At 47.7% G+C, this 21,496-nt stretch overlaps 1 protein-coding gene across 1 annotated transcript in view; it reads left to right on the top strand.

Moving 5' to 3' along the window:
• Positions 1-1,744, top strand: part of LOC144139858 (uncharacterized) — a 150,713-nt gene extending 148,969 nt beyond the window's left edge. Inside the window, exon 17 of the mRNA XM_077672104.1 lies at positions 977-1,744. Within this exon, the coding sequence (XP_077528230.1) occupies positions 977-1,223 (247 nt within the window). The 3' untranslated portion in view covers positions 1,224-1,744. The remainder of the gene's footprint in view (positions 1-976) is intronic.
• The last annotated feature ends 19,752 nt before the right edge of the window (positions 1,745-21,496 follow it).

The raw sequence follows: 21,496 nt of genomic DNA, 5'->3' as shown, positions 1-21,496 counted from the left end.
AAACTTTAGAAAGGAATAGCCTCACCTGTTGTAGGAGCATTGCATAGGGAAGGGCTGCAACGGAACCTAAAGTGAAATATAACAACTTCATGCACTACAGTTGTACAAACGTTGCCTAAGGTAATGTATTCGCGGTCAACATCAGGTTGCACGTCCAGTTGGGAAAACGCTCAAACATTTGTCCTCGCCTCGCAAACGCGTATGCAGTGCGATTCTATGTCGTGAAGATGGCTACTAAAATAGTTTTAATTACGATTGTAAGTCGCATATTGTCCATATATTGATGACCCCTAAGGCGAGTTAGAAGTAGGCCAAGCCTAATTTTAATTGGCTATCTGCAATGTATTATTGATGGTTTACACGCGCGATATCGGCACTTCCATTTAAGTTACTTTCTTCAAGGGAATTACAGCATGTTTATACACAAGCATAGCAATGAATCGTGAAACTGTCATTACGTAAATGGTCATATAACGAGATTGCTATTATCATGCATGGAATATTGATTTTGTGTACAATGGTATCCGCGCTCTTATTTTGGTTGCTGTGAGTCGGCAGACAGAAATTGCCTGCGCTCAGCGGCCTATCTTCAATTTCCTTGAGCCGTGTTCTAGCGCTACCTGTTGAAATACTCGTTGAAACATCTGCTACGAATGAAGCTCATGGTATATCTGTATAGCAATCAGGCAGATATTCTAAGCATTTATTGAGCATTAGGCAGGCAAAGCTCAGCCCTGTCTTGTCTCTTCAAAATCCTGGTCTTCTTCGTGCTGAGCATGAACTTCCGCACCGAAATTACGCGTTTTAGTCAACCAGTTTGCTGTTACAAGTTCGCTGAAATGCTTCAAGGGCCCTAACAAATATTTGCTTTTCGAGCTGTTTCGGTTTGTTGAACGGAGAAAAGTTGTCTTTACCCTAATTTTTTTTCAACGTTGATATTTCTCAGGTGTTCTTAAAACAACCCTTCGCATTTCAGGTACAAGGATGCGTCTTCCGTCACACAGAATGCCAAGAACAGGCTCACGATGTTAACGATACAAGGAAACCAGCGGCACAAGGCCAGTGGTGACGCGGCGTGCGAGGATGCGCCAGTGGACACCCAAGAGGAATCGCACTGCTCGGTTGCAGCATCAAATCGAGCCGGCTCGCCGCACCCCCTCCGCAACAGCTCGACGAAGCTGAGCTCGTTGGGTCGCTGCGCCACTATATCGGTCAGCGAATGACCGGTATAACGCTGGGACGAACGACATGCCTCTGGTGTGGACGGTGCAAGCCTCGTGTGCCGCAGGACGCTGTGTACTTATCATAGGACCTGAGCCACCATCAGCACTCAGCAGGTACTACTTCACAGTGCTTGGATTGGCATAAACAGTGTTGCGAGTTGAGGAAGTCATTTTCCTACCACGATGGTAGGTCGCACAAATCTCGGCTGGAATTGCACTTGTAGTGTGTTTAATTGTCTGTGTAACAACTTCAAGGGCTATGGCTGGGCCTAAATGAGCATTGCGGCGCTAAGCGTCATGCGGCGGTGCGGCGTTCTAGTGACCGTCATGTATATTAAAACTCATGAAGAGCTTTTGAACGCTCCAATTGTATACAGTGAAATACCATAACAGGATCGACCGTGTGTTTATACCTAAATGTTTCCAACAAGCTATCATTTCTTCAAGCTAAGCTCTTCATGTGACTTCACCGGATCTTCGCAACTATCCCATGGTTTTAAATAAAACCTTGAAAAGAGTGATTATTCTGTGATGATTGAATGTGACGTTATGGTGACTATTGGGCTACCAGAATATCCTTGGCTGAGGTAATAAAGAAACAACCAATTTTTGATGTATATAAACTAGGACGTTTCCGGCGAAGAACGCCCACGTTTGGTTCATTGCATCTCCAAAAAAGAGTCAGTAAAACGCAATGCCGCTGAAATGTGGGGTATGCAGAAGTATGTGTTGGCTGCTTCATGCCCATTCCTAGGCGTTCTATCGACACCAAATGGCAGCGACTGCAGTGATCTCCTGAATGGGTCAAACACTCACCAGTCTCACAATCAGGAGTGACTTCACCAAGGATGCGGAGAAAGTAGCGACTGGATTGGCGGTACCCCAAACCACCGCGCTCTCCGTATGTCAACTGGCGTGCACAAGCTATGCTGCTAGTACAGTTTCTCCAACCACACTGCGCCTTCCACGCAAAAGCCCTCCCTTTCGTATGGTCAGAATCATGTGGACCTCTGCCCTATGGCCTCCGAACGGTGGCACTGCCCAAACCTTGGCCCGCACCCTCACCAACAGGGCCCCAAAAGAGGAGCATCGTCCAACGCCCATTGAGACTAACCCGAAAATGACCTCATATTATGGTCAATGCAGGAAACCGTATGTCCCTGCGAAACCCAATATAACTAAAATATATGAAAGCACATTACGACGAACTCAAACTAACAACATTCCTTACCCCGTACGCCTAATTAATCATCTCTTCCTTGCAAATCCTCTCCATTTTGCGGCGATTTACGAGACTTTATTACAATGTCTGGGAGTGCTACCAAAACCCCGATCCTTCCATAGTCCCGACCATTCCCATGAGCTTTGGTAGAGCGTGTTATGAAGCTTGAAGCTCGACTGCCGGATTATACTGGTTCAAGAAGCAGCCAGCGCCAGGGCAACGCATAGACTTCCGGACAAGAAAAGAACTTCCAAAATATTTTTTCTCAATAAAATCTCTCCTCACTCTCTCTCATTGTCCTAAAAAGGCGAATTTCTCTTCACTAATGATAATGACAGAGATAAGTGATTCGCACCATAGTTCTAATTTTAAAAATGTATTTTTCTCGGAACGTTGTACTGGCAGTTGCCACTGCCGAACCAGCGTCATTTTACACATCATGGTGGTGTAAGGCGTCATTTTTTAAGGAACAATTGAATCATCATCGCTACCTCTGTTTGCAAAATAAAATCTACGCAGGCCTCACTTTCTTCCTTCAGTTATCATGGACCTTTTTCTTGTCATCTGCAATGCCACCAGTTCTCTCCCCCCTCCACCCCAAAACAAAACAAAACAAAACAAAAAAACAAGGCGAGGAAGCAACGTCTTGAATAACACCGAGAGGAGATAAGAATTTTTAAAGGGGCAAAGATCACAAGATATCACTGGGAAGCTTTGTACTCAGTAAGTCTATTTTTTTATTGGAGGAAAGGAAACACCAGTGTAGCCTCTACCATTTTTTTCTCTTAGTTTGTCTTTTAAAACGATATTTTGTGGGACCGCAAGACTTTGGCACGGCCACATCCTACAATGAGTCCTAACCTGTCAAGAAATTGCCACTCGCTTTTGAAGCCTTCGCGTGTTATACAGGATCATTCACAGCAAAATGTGTTGCTGTCTCAGTGGCATCTGTAGAGTGCAGGATGCCACTGCACAAGCAGCAGTATACGTGGTGAGCAAGACACTAGGGATGACAAATCTTTGCGAGCGCAGGTGTTTGTATGCACCTAATTAAAGTTTGCCCATTTATTTATTGATGACGGCTGTACCTTTCCACTAAGCCTGTGACACAAATATTCCCACAGAAATATAATAATTACGATATGTGAATGGGTGAAGCAGCAAATGTGACACTCTTCGCTACGCGGTTGAGCACTGAACATTGAAGTTTTGTAGTCAGCTCTTTTAAAAAACATCATATGCGGTCTCGAATAGGTACACTATTTGTTCAGCAATCGCACACTTATTGAATGCCGCAAGTTACCGAGACATTTTTTTTTCTGTACAAGCTGAAAGTATTTTTTCGCGCCAACACGCCGTGCGCACCATGAAAGCCCCTGTTAGGAATTTTCAAACGCTTAGGGAGTAATGACTGAAGACATCTGAAATAACACTGACCTGTGACTGCAGCGATGGCAATATACCACGAATTGTGTCAAGTCGGAGGGACGCTATTTTTTGATGGTAACCGCAATAAAGGTACTCGAAAAACACCATTAAAGTTGACCAGACAAAGAACAGCAAGTTGTAAGTTTATAGCGGCATATCATGCATTCAGGCCAAGTGACATCCGCGCTTACCAAGAGTTTAAACGCGTTTACCCTCTTGTAGCGCTTAAGGTAATATTAAAAGTCGTGTAAACTTTACAGTTCCAAACCATGCCGAACAAACAGCCACTGGGCCAAATAAAACCAAAACTATACAATAATTTTCCGGGCAAACTTCGTTTGTTCTTTTTTTTTCCGGGTGTTTCCAATGAAATGTTGACGTCCAGAAACTGTTCCAGGATGGAGGAAAATGTATGCAGCAAATTGTGAACCGGACGTCAAGGAGACGACTGTTTTTCTGTGGAGGATGGTCTTGTAAACACAATTCTAAACGATACACGTGCCAGTCGTCACCCGTTCGGTCTTCTCAGGCCCGCTCGTATGTTTTCATTCCTGTTCCGCTTATGTTAGCGGCAAGCTGGCCCGCGCCCCCTTTCTTGAACTTATTTATATTCGTTGTTCCTGAGAAAAAACTACTGTTTACTTTTCAGCAGCCTTGGGAATTGGCAGCCATCTGCCGCCACCGTCGGAACAAAAATCTCTCGTCGGTTGTAGCAATAGACCACTGTCCTGCATTCATAATCAGGCAACTTTTGAGTATTGTAGGTGGTCGTTCGGGAGAAAACGCCTACATGTTTATGTGTTGCTTTACTTAGCTAACAACCACTCCAGCTCAAAAAGTTCTAGAACACCTGACCACTTTTACATTGCGGTGAATACAAAAACTTTACTACAAAAATATGGAACGATATGGCAGTTTCTCCGCGCCGCCTTATTGGGTTGCAGATGGCGTCATAACGCTTTCCATTCGCTTTATACATGTAACTGCTTGCTCGACATCCTTCGCTGCAGCGCCCTTCAAGCGCGGTTGTCGTACCGCTGCTGTTGCGGTAGAAGCATCTGGGTCCATGGCAGTAGCTTCAGCTTCTCCGCCGCACCTCCCGATTCTCCCATCAAACCTTTTTCAGTGGCTCTCTGCGGGTTTTCGTGGTAATGGGCGAACTTGCAAAACTTCTCGCTGTATCGTCCGCTGGTGTGTCTCTCTTCACCCAGTACCACCACTACCGTCTTTTCAGAGCTCCTGTTTATGTAGACAGTCGAGAATCTGTTACTATATTGAGAACACCGATTGAATTCGAAAGACCATTGCCTTGTACAATAGCCTGTTCATTTTGCGGACAGTCGTGAGGTAAGGTTTTCAGTGGCGCCATATCTCATTTCGGCTCGGACGGCTCCACGACTCCAGAGATGCGAGTGTGTCATCTCATTATCACAGCCATTGCTAATCCTCTGCGTCTTTTCTTTATCGATTTGGTTAATTCGGTTGAGAGGCTCGTCTTATTGCCCCTGCTAACCCTATTAGCGAAACATGCCTCGCTAGTCGCCGAATTGCTACTTCATCAATTAGCGTACGGAAGTTGCTCCTGTGGGACTCAGTCCACTTCAATAACACACATTTCTAAATCCAAAGCCAAAGTACGATCACCATGTCCACACGTATCTGGAATAGGCGGTATGTGGTGATCGTGGGGTTGGAAGAGAATACATTAGCCACACAGACGTGTTATAGAAGAGGGGTTGTTTGTTTTTTGCGGTCCGACTTTGCACTCTGGAACAAACCCTGTACCAGGCACGTACCCAGGATTTTTTTTCGGGGGGGGCCCAACCCAAGGTAACTTTTCTATGCAAATTAGGGGAGAGGGCGAGGGTACCCACCGTTACTAGTACAAACACGATAAACGCACAGCGTTTACCATAAATGCGCGTAAACCTGCATAGAGAAATGAAATTAACTGTATCCGCCCTTGTGATGGAGGCGAAAAGCAAAAAGAATCATATGTTCGAGATTTCTGCGCACGTTAAAGATCCCTACGCGAAGTTTGCAAAATTAAAAAAAAAGAACGGCAGTAATTACAATATTTACGGGAATAAATACGCGTACTGCACAGTAACTATACATTTCCGGAGAATCCCACACGTTATACGCAATCGAAGTCGGCAGAAACGGAAGTGCATAGACAATCGAGAGTTCAGATCTCCGTGGCAACCCTCTTGCGCTTCCATTTTTTCTCCAAACAAAACCTGTGGCTACTAGTTATGAAGGAAGGAAACAAAATGCTAGGTAAATCGGAGGTGTCATACGCCTATTTCCGTGTATTATTACCCTAAACAGCCTCCGAGTTCGACGTTTAACGGTCTGCCATTCAAAGCACCAATGATTCAGGCCTCGGAAATTGCAGTATCGAGACGCACTGGACTGCAGGAAATGTAGATAAAAAAACGGTGGCAAGCGCCAGCGCGTCAGCGCTTACCTCTGGCAGTTTTGTAAAGAACCTTGTTATATCCAGGGATGCGCCTTGTCGCTTCCTCGACGTCGCAGCGTGGCTTGTCCTGCAAGGCGGGAATGAGCTTCTCCACTGTCCTCTCGTTCGGCTCGTTGGTGAAGTAAACTCGTTGCTCTCTTCCGACACCTCGACGATATTCCGACATCGCGAGACTAAACCCGGGGTTTTATAACCTCTCTAATACAAAGACACAGTTCGCAGTCCAATTTTCAAGCCGAAATTTCTCTCAGCCAAAAGTCTGGTTGGGGTCCGTCGAGTTGTCCGGCCCGGGTTCATTTTCACCGTTCACCCGCGGCACCCTGTCTCTCTCATGTTGACCATTGGCCACTTAGACTCCGTGCCCTTCTCCGCTGAAGCCCGGTGTTCTCGAGGTCTGTTCATAGGAATGCAGCTCGAGGTCCGTAAACCCGCCAGTAAAGTTTGGTTCGTTGTTGAGGTGGGTGGTGTCGTCGTGGAGGATGGTGAAGGACCCGATGATGAGACGAGGCAAGTAGATGATGAATGAATGAATGAACTACTTTATTTAGAAATAGGCCTGAGGCCCTGGGGTGGTTATTGGAAGATGAGGGAAAGGGAGTCGAAAGCCTCAATGAAAATCTCATGTACGCTATTAAACACAAATTGTCCGTTTCCAGGCCCTACTAGGGCTGTCAGACCGCTCTACACCGCTTTGTAAAGACCACTGGCAAGGGAATAAATTCCTGCGCGTTCGAGAAGACTATCATCGGAACGCAGGCGCTCCAGGTGCTCCGCATTCGTACGTGGTGGTGGGCAATTGGCTACCAGCTGTTCTCGGCCGCTTTCGAATGTCGGACAAGACCATATTAGATGAAACAAGTTCGGGAGGATATTATCGGCACCGCAGATATTGCACGTAGGTGCGGATGAAATGGATGTGCTGCCGTGGTACCATTTGCGAACAATGTCTGGAGTGTAGGCGGCGTCCGCGCAAGCCTTGTTAATAAAGATTTCGACCTGCCGAGAGAGGGATATCGAAGCAGGGAGAAAGCCTGGGGGGGTAGCTTCTTGGAGCCGCCGCTGACTTTGTTGCCGCAGTTGTCGTCTTTTTTGATACCAGGCTAAAGATGTAGGTGAAGTTTCGTCAGCGGGCGTGGTAGCCAGGGGAGGAATCGAAAGAAGGCACTCCCTAGCAGCGTTGTGTGCTTGCTGGTTTCCAGTCGCTCCAGCTGTGTGACCAGGTGTCCAAGCCAGACGAATATTAATGCCTTGTCCGCGCAAGGATTGAATTGTGCTTATAATGTGGTTGGCGGTGAGATTATGGGTATAAGCCTTGTTGAGTTCCTGGAGGGCAACGTGTGAATCGGGAATGATTCGGTAATGGTGATATTCGGGTTGCTGGGAGGTCTGAATTTGTTGAAGTGATCCAAGAATGGCAAATAGCTCGACATCGTCAGTAAGGCCGTACGTGTTGCTGATCTGCCGAGATCCATTCAGGGTTGGGTCTTCGGGGCAAGTCCAGGCTATTGCTGCGCTCATGCCGCTAATAGCCGCATCTGTAAAGATGTCTAATTCCTCGGGGCCTTTGTCGTGGGCCAACTGGGCAATGTACTGCTCCCGTACAGTTCTTCGACGTCGCTCTATGGGGCGGCGACGAAGTAGGCCGAGTGCCGGGCGTTCCCATGGCGGAACAGCAGGCGGCATATTTGAGATATCTGTGTGGCTGATTTGCTGGTCCCATTGTTGGAGAGCTTTCCCTTGAGGGGTAAGGTCAAGGCGCTGTTGGTGATGCAATTTTGTCTCTTCCACGAGGATGGGGAGGGGTGGAAGCGGTGCAGCCTTCTCAAGGAGGTCGACTCTGGTGTGCCGCGGGAGGCCCGTAATGGCACGTATAGTGGCACGATGCAATACACCGAGGTCTTTCATATGTCTATCTCGTAGGTTGTAAGTGGAAAAGCCATATGCCATCCGGCCTATTGCAACGGCTCGAGCCAGGGTGAGGCAGGAGCGCTGTTGGGTTCCACCATACTTGTTGGATATTCTTGTAATTAAATGCAAAGTTTGCCGCCAGGTCGTTTTTAGTTTACGGATCCATGCATTGGGGCTGTTGTAGCTGCTAACTTGCAAGCCCAAGAGCCGGATGGTGCCATTCTGGGACATAAGTGTAGTGTTGCCCATCTCAAGTCTTAACTGGTAAACCGGATTCGTGGCCTGTCGGCCATCGACGCTGAGAAATTCTGTCTTGGTTGGGGACAATTGCAAGTTCAGGGCTGAGAGGGATCTCTCAAGGCAGAACACAGCTGCTTGAAGTTCCGTTTGCATGTGCTGAGCGTCTGGATAGTCCACTGCTTCCGTCCACACCACGACGTCATCGGCATAGATAGCAAAGCGACCGGACGTGTCTTGTTCGAGGGATCTGGCCACTCTGTTCATAGCCAGGTTGAAAAGCATTGGCCCTAGTATGGAACCCTGCGGTACCCCTCTGTCGAGGAAGAATGTGCGTGGGGTCCATCTATCATCTTTGCTCGAGAGCCGAATTGGGTGGTGTTCAAGAAAGTTACGTATCCAGATTTGCGCTCGTTGACTGGGGAAGGCCAGCGCGAGCTCCTTGAGTATGCCTTCTTGGCTAACGTTATCAAACGCTTTCTGCATGTCTACTGCCAGGAGGTAATCTGGTGTGAGCTTTCGTGAGGTCCGATTTATAACTCTTCGTAACAACCATAGGTAGTCTTGTGTTCCGAGATTGGGCCGGAAACCAGTTTGTGCCGGGTGAAACCACGCTGTTTGTTCTAGGTGATATTGCATTCGGTTGTTGATTAAGCGCTCTATGAGTTTACATATCGTCGGTTTTAGTGCGATCGGTCGCAAATTTTCCGGTCGGCGGGAGTCTTTACCTGGTTTGGGGATGGGGTGAATGATCGTAAGCTTGAGGTGATCGTCTACTTGGCCTTGCTCCCAGGAAGAGTTGATAAGTCTGAGAAGCGCCTCATGTCCCGCAGCAGGAAGATTACGGAGGTCCTGCCACGTAACCCCGTCATGGCCAGGGGCCGAGTGAGGTTTGCCTTGTCCCAGAGCCACCTGGAGCTCGCCCATTGTGAAGGGTTCGTCAAGCGACTCCTGTGGGTTGAGGACTGAGAGGCAGGGTAAACGGGACAGTTGTGCCTTATCGCACGTGGCGTGGGGGAAGAACGTGTGGAGAATCTTGTCCTCGACATCGTAGGGATCTGCCTGTAACATCAACTCGTCAACAATAGGAAGTTTTGATTTTGTCTTGCCCGCCAAGCTTCGAAAAATGCTCCACAGATGGGCAAGACCTTTCTCTTGACCCAAGCGGTGACAGAGGTTGTGCCATTTCTCTGTTTGAAGGTTTCTTTGGTAGGTATTAACTACTTTATAATGTTTCTTCAGACGTATCAGATCCCGGTGCCGTTTTCCGCCCGCGCGGTACCGCTCAGTAAGGCGCTCGGCTGTCCGAAGGAGGCGGGTCATGTGAGCGGCAGGGACCTCTACATCGACTGTGCTTGTAACAGTTTCAAAAGCCATAGTCCTCGCATCCGTGACATTGTGTACAAAGTCGAGTAGATCGGGGTCCTCTTCCACGCGAAAGTTATCTCGGAAAGTGTTCCAATTGAGGGTTTTAAGGGTGGTCCGTTGGCGCATCTTCTTAATGTTGATATGAAGAAAAATGGCGTAATGATCACTGCCCCATGTCATGTTTAGTGGTTGCCATCGCTTGATAAATCCTGGGGTTGAAAAAGTAAGGTCCGGCGTGGTATCAGTTTGATTGCGGTGTAGGCCTACCCGCGTCGGGTGAAATGGCTCGTTGCGAAGGATAAGGTGGCTGAATTCGAGGGCATTCTCAAGGTTCTTCCCTCTAATGTCCGTGTGGGAGTAACCCCAAAGTGTGCTGCGTGCATTGAAGTCCCCTCCAATCACAATGGGGCCTTCGAACCGGAGAGACGTGATGTGCGAGATCCAGTCGTAGGTATCTCTGTAACCAGTGCTGCACTGCGGGCGATAATACACAGAAACTAGAAGCAGGCGCCGGTTACCAGGTGGTTCGACGCATACTATTATAACCTCCCTATTAGCGTTGCTGGCCTGGTCCCATCTATGTTGAACGGCACGGCAGTCCTTGCGAACTAAAATGGCTGCTTGTCCTTCAATGACTGGAGAATGCCTCCCTGCATGCTCAATGGCGGGATCCATAAAAGTAGTATAATTTTGGAGTTTACATGATCCCCGTGTTTCCTGTAACAGGATGGCTATGGGATTGTGGGTACTGATCTGGTGCTTTAGAAGGGGACCGTTCTGTGAAAAACTACGGCAGTTCCATTGTACAATGAGTCTATTGGCATCGCGTCGTAGGCGGGAAGTCAGTGCTGGGAATGCTTTTTCTTACGCTTTGTCTCCTCGGGGGTGACGGTTTCAATAAATGAGCGGAGCTGGTCGGCTAGTTGTTGAATGTCGGCCTTTAGCGTGTGTACGTGCCCTTGTAACTCATGAATCCCTTTGAATGCTTTTTGTAGTTCCTTGGAGGCTTCGAACTTCAAATGCGCGTCCCGTTGTTCCAGCATGTGTTTCGTAACCCATTTTTGCGTGTTGTCCGAATGTTGCTGCGGCAAAATGTTTTTCTTCACTCGAGACCGGCTTCGGCGCGCTGGCGGCGGACCCGGAGAGGTGGATTGGCGTCGCTGCTGCTGTGTTCGGGCTTGACTGAGTTCCGAGCGGAGTTGCTGCAGCTCGGCACGGAGTTCTTGAAGTTCCTGTTTAAGGCTGTTCTCTTTTATGATTGTATTCATTGTTCGAGTCGATGGAGGAAGAGGGGCATCCTTTCGTTGGGTGTGGACCACGTTGGCCCAAGAGATCCCATCTTTGAGCTTCGATGTGTTTTTGTTCGTTTTCGGCGTTTCCTTTTTTGCGGAATCTTGATCTTGGTCGGCCGATTTCCCCATGCGGCTGGAACATGCTGGACTAACCGCGAGGTGACCGGGCTCCTTGCACGCCGCACAGAAGGGGTTGTTGTCGCACTCTTCTTCTGTGGCATGTGGGCGGCCACAGTCCCGGCAGACACTCGAGGCAGGACAGAATTTCGCCATGTGGCCCAGTGTATGGCAGTTGAAGCATACTATCCTCTTCGGTTTGTATTCCGCTACTCTCACCAGTTCCATGTAGTATTTAACAACTCGTGGGAGGACTGCAGAGTTGAAGGTGATAATGGCGCGGTCCGACTTCCCTATCTTCTGAACTCGTAGTATTTCGGCCTGTTCGCAACGCAGCCAATTGAAGATGGTGTCGTTACTTTCAGCCGGGTCAACCCGTATAACTCCGCGAATCGTGTTTTTGTTAAAAGTCCATTCGGTCGACCGTCACCTCTATAGTTTCAAGTCGCCCGTTGTGCCTGTACGTGAGGTGGTCAGTTCTGGAAAGCCTAGCAGCATGTTCGGCATCGTAGATGGTGATGTGGGCGCTATTAGCGGCGTCGTCATACCTAATAGCAGCCATTTCAGCAAGTTCGGCGCTGGGAGAGCTACAGCCAATTGCGTTAGCTATGGCCTGTCTGGGGATATCTCGTACTTTCATCTTAACCAGTGGTCTCAACTGCAGTGAGAAACGAGTCCGACTTACCCTTTCGGTTTTGGTGACCTTGTTCGTCTTGGTAGGCAAGACGCGATGCCATTCACCGCCGTCGTCTTCGTTCATGAGCTGATCACGTTCGGCGTCTTCACCTTGGGCAGCGTCGTAGCTGGCAGCTGGGCTGGAGCGGGCGCTCGGTGGCACTTCATGAGCTTCGTGGTTGTCCATGTTACTCTGCTGGATTTCGTCCACGTTCATATCACAAAGTGGCAGCGCGGAGGCTTTGGCCACACTTGCAGTTGCGCCGGCAGCTGCGTCGGCAGCGGCAGCCGCCGCCGCTGGTTCCGAAGCACGCCGTCGGTTCGTTAGGCTTAACGGTCTTTTGATAGCTGCGTTGATCGATTTACGAGCACGAAAAGTCCGGTGGGGCCGAATGGTCATCCGGGGTGGTCAGCACATGGTAAGGAAGTTGTCTCACCACTTACTTCTGTCAGCAAAACGACGTTCCAGAACTGTTGGACAATATTCGAGACGTTATGCGAGGCACGACCGCATAGTTCGGCCCCCCAGCGACGTCCCGTAGATGATGAAGAAAAAGTCGATTTACACTTATTTACAGGAGACGACGAAGCATGAACATAAGATAACACATGGTAATGAAAACTGGATTACAATTAAAAGGTGCCGCAGCGCACAAAAAGGGTATCGCGGCATGATCCCTGATGGGGGCCCGGGGGCCAAAACGGGCGCCGAACCGCCGCGCGGTTGGCGAGAAATTCGTGGGGCTCTGGCGCCCAGAAACTGCCACGAGAGCAATTTTTCATGCAACCGCTCTTGGCCGCAGCTCCGGACAAACTCAGCAAAATTGCGCATGCAGCCGCAACGAAGCAGCCTCCACACAGCAACACACGTACCAATTAGGATTTTGACCCCCGCTCCCTCCTGTCCGCCGCCCCAGAAAGTCGGGGGGAAACGAAAAGCCGCGTAGAAGGTCGCCGGCAGGGCCGTCCCAAAGGGCTGCCACTCCGCCGACGGCTTGGGGGACACAGCAAAGCGGCGAGAAGGGAGGAGGGTTATCGCACCAACGGGGTCCACCGGCGCTGTCATCACTACACCGCCGTTGTGCATAGCAGCCATTAACCACAATGGCTGTCAATCAACAGTGCCGCTGTCACTGCCTTTAGTTGTCCAAAGGAATGCCGCCGGTGTCTCTTGCCGCCGTACAACTGCGATGCGCGCCTTCACTTTGTCACCCTGCCGTCGCCGGGCTTGGTAACGTTGTTGGGCTTCCTTTTTGAGCGATCCTTCTTGTCCAGACGGACGCGCCGACTGTGCAACAAGGCTTTTGTACTCCCACGGTAGCTATCCCTAAGCGGGCGTAATGTTAGAGGCGCCGGGCGGTGGGGTCAAGCATCCCCTCGCGCCACTCCGCTCGTCGCCATCCGGTTCCAAGCCCTTGTGTCGCATTGGCTTGTTCGGCAGACGCTGCACATGTGCGCGAGCCGGACGTTGGAAGGCATTGCGTAGAGAAACCCTACAGCGGGTTTCTCTGCGTCAAGAAGACTTCTTACCCTTCTTACGGACAAACACAAAAGCAGCATTTCCACGAAAACTAGTGAAAAACGCGCTGTGAGTTCGGCTCAGGGAAGGAATTCGTTGAGCCACAAACACCAGACATGGGGGATAGTATCGGCCGACACCACGGCGCGCTAGGATGGAGGGATTTGTTGAATGTTCAAAGACAAACATTTTCTTCCCCACCAAAAGATATGCGACCCGAGCCGCTGAAACCGCCACCCTGGCGAAACAAGCGATAAGTTACTGCTGTCTGAGAGAACCGAAGCACCAAAGCACCAATTGCAGACGAACAGGGTAAAGGGGGTGCAGCGAATTGCAAGTGACAGGCCGGCAGCAGAGCACGAAGCCAGTGTACAGCGGTACTGGCTTCCGCGTAAACGGAGCAAACATACCTCGCCTGCTTTTTTTCTTTTTAATCCCACGTTGACCACCAAATGATTCATCTTTTTTTTTCGAAATGAACCTAATCCACAAACAAAAACTAAGTCAGATAAAACTGCACTGCCAAGAAAATCCCGGCAACTTTCCCCTAAAAAATTGTGGCAAATAAATAAATGAGACAATTCCCTGCAAACGTGTACGCAGATCTTACTTCGTGTGGAAAATGAGCCAGACCCTGCTGTGGCATGGATCAAAATGAGCCAAATTCATTTGCCCAATGGGACTTCGCGTTTGGTGTGACGTTTCGAGCTGTTTTGTGCGTTTTTGCGTCAAATTTGTTTTTTTTTTTTTTGCTTTTGAGAGCTGGTTTATCATGAGTTCAGACAGCAATGAGTAGATCGGCAAATGATCTGCCGACACACGACTACGATAACGTGAACGGAAGCGGATGTGAATGAAATCTGGTTATTATTATTGTTATTACTCCCATATTTCCCATTTACGTACCTAACAAATTAGCTACCTCTTACAAGCCATGGTAAGCCATGCAAGATGATTTGAGCAGGCTTCTTGTAAAGCGTTTTGGAAATTTATGGCAAGGCAATGAAGAGCTTCATGAGTGTTTTCAGGCGTGTCCAAAAAAGTACCCTACGGAGCCATTCGAAAATAGCTGTTTTTTAAGCTCTGTTGCATGTTTATTGCCTTTTTTGCTTAAAACTGTATCGTACCATTCTTGAAAGTCGATTCCAATAAAGTTTTCACGAGAATGCCGCACCAACTTGTCTGTTTCAAATGAGTACGAGCCAAATCTGAACTTATCTTAATATTGCTCAAATTCTCCGCATAATTCTTAATTACTTGTCGTTATAGATTTTTCCTAGCTGACATGTGAAACATGTCATTTAATAGTTTTGACAGCACTGCATTTAGGTCCGGTTCCAAACTTTCGTTTTTTCCTCCTCAAATTCTCCTTAGGAGGATTTGGCTCATTTCGAAAAAAAAACGCCTCAAATAGCTATCAAGCCCAGGATTTGTATGGCGTCGCTTTAGAATGTGTGCGAGGGACGATGACAGGTGGCGCGGAAAAGGGGGGTATGGCCCAAAAAATTTCGGGGGGGGCCCGGGCCCCCTGGGCCCCCCCTCTGGGTACGTCCCTGCCCTGTACTATTGATAACGTTATTTGACACGATTGGAAGTGGTACATTTTGGTACGGTTCTCAGGGTCCCGCGAGAAAAAAGTTCCTTGTGAACTCACACTGCGTTCGTTACCTGCATGTGGACGATGAGGGATGTATACCTGTGGCTAGGATATTATCGTGGGCGTTCAGAGGAAATGGCGAGCACGCTCAGCGTATGTGTCTAGCGGCGTAGCTGCTTGGACAGTCAGGAGGTACGCCGGGGAACATACTGCAAAGCTTGTAGAAGCAAGAAAAACACATAAAGACACGTCGGCCCGTCGGCTCTCGAGTGTCGTGCCATATTGGCAATGTGAAAATATCTTGAAAATACATGACTTGCTCAGTTTCACGGCATTTCGAATGTTCCGAAGACTACTTGTGTACTCTGAACGAATTTTAGTTGGCTTGAGTGCTAGGCCAGAAACAAAAGAGAAGAAACAATGTGGTACTGCGGTTCCCAGCTCGCGTCGCATTCTAAATGACAGTTTCATATACTACCCAGCTACAAGTGAGCCTTATTTTATTCCCAGCGTAGTTTTACGTAAATGTCTTTGAGAGAAAAAAGCGCTGTGTGGCATCCGTACAAAAAATGAGTGTTTCGGAGCCGTACTATTGTGCGATTCAATCTAATGCGCGATAGAATCTATGACACGTATTTTAGTCGTTATTCCGAAGTACGTCGCAAGCACGAGCCGTTTCACTGTGTAAGCTTGAAAAATATGCCCGCGTCCAGCATGGGCATCACTAATAGAAAACCGCCCCTCCAAGAATTGTACAGGGCGAGCTTAAACTCGGCAATAGCGAAGGGTCGTCCATGCCAGGTAACGGAAAGAGAGTGGAACAGGTGGATGGGAGCCTCGACAACAGGCCGCCAGTTTTTGCGTAAAAATCTAAAATTGCACTCAGCACAAACATGCCAGTAAGTAGCGCAACCTTTCTAATGAATGATTTTAAATCGCTACGCTCCTAAAAGCCAATCAAACAAAAGGTGCTTTGGATAAGCTGTTTAACCTTCTAGGTGGGGGTAGGTAGTCCAATGTAGAATGTTTGGCACACAAAAGTGTTGAATAATAACTTTGAGACGCAAGGGTATTTTAGAATGCAGACTAGACTTCACCTGCAGCAAGCTGGTAATAAACTGGGAACAATCGAGGGAATAGGTAAAATACACGGTTTAAATTCACAGACCTGTTAAAGTCCGAGAACAGGCACCCTGTCACGGACGTACTTGCCCAAAAACAGAAGTCCCCAATCTTCCAACTAGCCGGATGCTTGTCCTTCAATAAGACGACCTTCCTATCAATTGCGCGTTACTTGCGGACGCGGCCGCGGACCCCGCTAATGTCAACAAAATTAGCAACACTGGCAAAGCTCACCGTCAGCATCGTTTGCTTTCAGAATTACCATAATTGGTTTCGGCGGGCATTGTTCCGCAAGGACAATAGGTCATGCTAGCTTTGAATTTAAAGCCAACAATAGGATGAGTGCTGGCTGGGAAGCTAATGTCTACGAGCCAACCCACGCGTGACGCGAAGAATAGGCTTTCCTGGGCAGCTCTTTCTCTAAAGTTTTGTGGCTAGAACGCTACCAGAACCAAGGGTCCTGAAGAAATCAAGCCAAAAAATACTGTGCACGGCGTACCCGCCTACCAAGAAAGCGCGGGGGGAACAAACGTTAAAGGAATGAAGAATGTAGCTTCCGCGGAACATAGATCGATCTGGCGTCAAGAGAGCATGGCGAAGAACAGCATCGTATCAGCGCAAGGAAGAGATTATCGAGTATTAGCTATAAGTAAAGCAAAGCTTACGAAAAAAAGAAATTACGAACTTCTTAAAACATTTTATAAACCCCATTCCATGCAGTCATATTTTAAACCGACATCCGCGCATTTGTTACAGTAGTACATCCCCTAAGCTAAATATTCAGGCATGCAAAGTAGAATTTTCTCGCTACTTACGACCTTTATTTACCGCATATCTTCACGTTATCTTGAAAGCTAGCATTCTGTGGTTGTCCGTATTTATGTTCAGCCTAGAACCATGAGTTTTTGTTTTCTTCAAGAAATAAATGAAAATAAATAAACGGTGAGAAAGAATACATTTATTAAACGTAGGCTGTGGCGCGTTGAGAGAGGTTCCGTGTTCACTGGAGCCCTTATGACGCCATGGCAGCCTGCTTGCGGTCGACCAGCGCATGTTGGCTCGTCAGTGAGGAGCTGTACATGAAAATCTCCCATTACTCTCTAAAAGAGCGGCTGCTCGGATGGAGGAGGGGTAGATTTTCTGAGCCGAAGTTGCACTCCAAAATTATGTGGCGGAGCGATCCTGGATTTCCACAATATTTTCATTCGGCAGAGTATTGCTTGTGGAACATGAGGTGTAGCCATGTTAGGTGGAGGAAGGATTCGATTGAATCGGGCGAAAGATTGTCTGCTGCTCTTTAGGGAGACTAGTATGACGTGGAGGAAGTGTCTGTCTTTGTAGCTATTACTGCTGTCTAATTTCCCTGAAACGATGAGTGGGCTGTACTCATAGAGCATTTCAGTAACTCACGATGTCACCCGCGTTGACGTCCGTAGTCGTAGTCCGCACCCCTCCCCCCACACAATATAAAATAAAATACTATCCGGCGCCTGGTTTCGATCCCTCGACCCTGCCGGCGGAACGCAATGTACATGGTGCTCTACCCACTGCGCCACAAAGCCGACTGGGGAGCGAGTGCGCAGGCTTGTTGGTGGGAAACTCGTTAATCTTCTTGGGTTCGTGAGCAGGCGTCCAAACTAATTTGATTTTTTGATTTGCTACTTTTTTCTTCCGCAATCTATGGGCCCATGGAGACACCCAACCAATTTGTAGTTACGATATGCTTGCTGCGAGTCGGTGGCAGTCATGTGCGCCGGCGTCTATGTGAGGGCCAGAGCAATGCCATCTCCATCTCCCACCCATGACGAGGCTAGAATAGCAGCAAGGACCCGAACGCTGAACAGGAATTTCGGAAAAAACCCCAAAGTCGCAAACAAACGGGGAACAAAGCCTGTTACAGCATGCTCATGGCATGCAGGTTTAATGCAAATTAAAATAAATGAACCCGTTATTTTACTAAGTTGTTTGGTTATTGCACACCTAATGTAGTGTGCGAGAAACCTTCATTTTGCGTGCACGAGTTGCGGCCGTGGACACGCTCTGCTTTGAACGATCATGGGGCCTCAACATTCTGAAATAGCGATCGCCGCGCACACTTTTCATGTCATCGCGATATTATTATGGCTAAACTGATAAAAAACTGCCTATTTCCCTTATACACTAACCATAAGAAATTTGTAGCGGCCGTTGAACAGAAGAGACCTTCGTGCTCAAGCCAATTTTATGCCATCAAACAGCATCTGAATTTTATACTTGCTGCAAGTCAACAACACCGCAATAAATATTTTAATGACTTGCTCCTGGTTAGCTCAGGATATATTCATTGTTTGTTTCATTTTATTGTCTTTTGCCCGCAAGTTGTAGTTGCTTAGAAGAAAAAGTTTCACTAGTAAAGCCTGCGTGAGCGAGTACTAAACCAATAAAATCTGGTTGTGATGTCGTTCTTGTAAACACACATACACAAAATAAATGTATTTAGGAACTTCCAATGTAGGGGTTTTTGCGTGCTGCAGATATACGTAGACTCTAAGGCGTAATGCACAGACTCTCCGCGGAAAATAACAATGGTTTCTCCAGCTACACTAGACATCGTATTGGATCCTGCTGGAACTTTTGACGATGATGGGGACGACGCAAGCAGCGCGCGCAACAGAACTAGAGACGGGGAAGAAGGAGACGACCAGGCGAGGCGACGAGATGGCTGCTTAGCACCCGGTTCTATGTAAATAGTGTAAATATATCGGCACTTCACCAGACGATGGCCTTCTTCCTTGCCTCCCTGGACGTTCTTCCACAGAGTCAAAATGTTGATGAAGTGCAATCGTGTACGTTTTGCCGTTCTTGCGCATTTGTTTAACTTCAGATTTATTTGGAGCCCAGTGTTTTAATCAACCATTGCGCCCTGTATGTTCCTCCAGCACAACCTGGGCTATGCTGCACTGCATTCGTTGGTATAAACTGAAGTATCAAAGGAAACAGCTGGCTTGCAGATTGATATTTCTATATATAAAATATAAAACAAGGTACTAAAGCACAGAAATCGAAAGCACACTGCACTATATATTAAACATTTTGAATTGCCCCAGAAAACCTGCGTTTTGCCATATAGTTTTTGACGGCGCTATGATCAACATTGTTATCACTATCACCATGAGGACACGAAAGGCAGCTTTAGTCATCGGCCACCAGAACTTGTCAATCTTGTGCCCCTCGTCGTCGCCTCAGTGGACTCGAGAAATAAACCGACAATGTCTATGTAACCCATACAATGATCGTCTTAGTGTACGTCAAACCATGGGTTCTTCACTTAACTTCTGGACGGTAGAGGGGGGAAGGTTCGATTTAGCGTTTTGTGGTGTTAAAAATTTTTGGATATTGCCAGAGCCTTGGGTTTTTGTTCTATAGCAAAACCTCCAAGATAAAAGGGCTGGCATGTACGGAATCGTACACTAGCAGGGTGCGCTGCATGTTTTTTACGCGTTGCGTAACTTGTCACCCTTACTTAACTTTGTTTTCATACCAAGACTTAAGCGAAATCTGATTGAAACGGTATCGTGTTACTATCTTTCTACCGTCTTCTGTAAACACGTTTTTATTGACAACTTTCCAAATATTACAACTCCAGTGTACGCTACGTATTCAAAATACTGAAAAGCGCCCAAGAACAGGCTCGGCAACTCGCTAAACGAAGAGTGGAAAAACAATCGGAAGTTTCCTCTGGGCGATATGATTTCCCCGCTATATTATGTTGTTTATATTGTTTTTTTAATCTCCGGTACATTCCCGTGCGGCATAATAAACAACGCAGCGAGGGAGGATAAGAAAATGGGGAGGAAAAGTAGGAAGAGGAGAGAGGCACAACAATCTATAATTGTACAATCGTCAGCCTGTTTGTTACTGTAATTGATCTGTTTATTTTAGTATTTTGAAGCAGCCAAGCATTGCATAATTTTTGAATTGAAGCACCGGGTGCCAACATTTTCTATCCCAGACATACAGCTGACAGGCACGCTCACGCGCATGCGCACGCACGCACGCACGCACGCACGCACGCACGCACGCACGCACGCACACACACACACACACACACACACACACACACACACACACACACACTCACACACACACACAAACACGCGCATATGCTCGCGCGCACACACGCATACACACACACACACGCACGCAGGCACGCGCACGCGCACTCACGCGCGCACACGCACACACGCATGCACGCGCGCACGTACACACGCACACGCGCACGCACACGCACACACACGAACATACGCCCAGGCGCACGCGCACACGGGCACACGCGCACACTGGCGCACAGACGCACGCACGCACACACATTGAAATATTCCGTGTCGAGTTTTCTGTGGACACGGAACAGACTTTCCTGCCTAACCTGGCAAGTGAGCTGCAGAAGAAACTAGAGGTTTAAGCGTGTTTAAACTGCCGCTTTGTACCAAGAATAACTCTGGTATCGAGCTCTCCATTACTGCAAACACGTTATTTTTAGAAACGTTTGCTGTGCATTCTGCATTCGATTTTACTGCACCCGAAAGCATAGCAGACGAATACTTGGGGCTTAGCGACCCGAAAAGGGGACTTAATAAAGCCTGGCTAAAAAGCGAAATGACGTCTGGTTTCTGGTAAAACGAGGATTCCATCAGAGCATGAAATTGGTTTCGAGAGTAATTTCGCTCCAATCGATCCTCAAGCTAATTCGCGCTAATTCAATGCGCTGTGCGGACTCAACAGAATCGCATTCCGTCATTTGTAGGTGTGTTCTGGTACTACAGAAGCCCATGACCTACTGCAGATTTTTAGTCGAATGCGAACAATATGCTTCTATACCTCCACCTCGCAATAAAACACTTTTTATCAGACATGTGGGGCGCTCCACGACATAACGTCAAATTCTTAAAGTCCGTGGCGGTTCTTAGCGCACTCAACGAGTTCTGAATGAACTGAATGGTACTAGGGGTTGTCTTACTAATTTGTTGGCTCAAATATTGAACAATATTACGGCCAATGTAATGGTGCGGGGAAGGTTTCCCTATAGAATTTCCACACGACTATGTTATTTTTATGCATTTTCATTGTCCCGGCATGTACGAAAAAATACGAGCATTGTGAGAGGTCTTCTTTTGTCGAAATAAAATGTTTATTCTGCTGTCTGCTCACTCCTAAGAAAAAATGCAATTTTTATTGGTATTACTCGTACAAGCACTAATACATTGACATGGGATAACAAATAATGACAATGAGTACGGTAAAAAGAATGGCTTGAAATATCCTGATGT

The sequence above is a fragment of the Haemaphysalis longicornis genome, unplaced genomic scaffold, assembly GCF_048455015.1.
Source record: "Haemaphysalis longicornis isolate Haplotype H1 unplaced genomic scaffold, Haemaphysalis longicornis Haplotype H1 scaffold_5, whole genome shotgun sequence".
Taxonomy (NCBI): domain Eukaryota; kingdom Metazoa; phylum Arthropoda; class Arachnida; order Ixodida; family Ixodidae; genus Haemaphysalis; species Haemaphysalis longicornis.
Note: the sequence above shows the minus strand (reverse complement) of the source record. Positions and strands in the feature narration are given on the sequence as shown.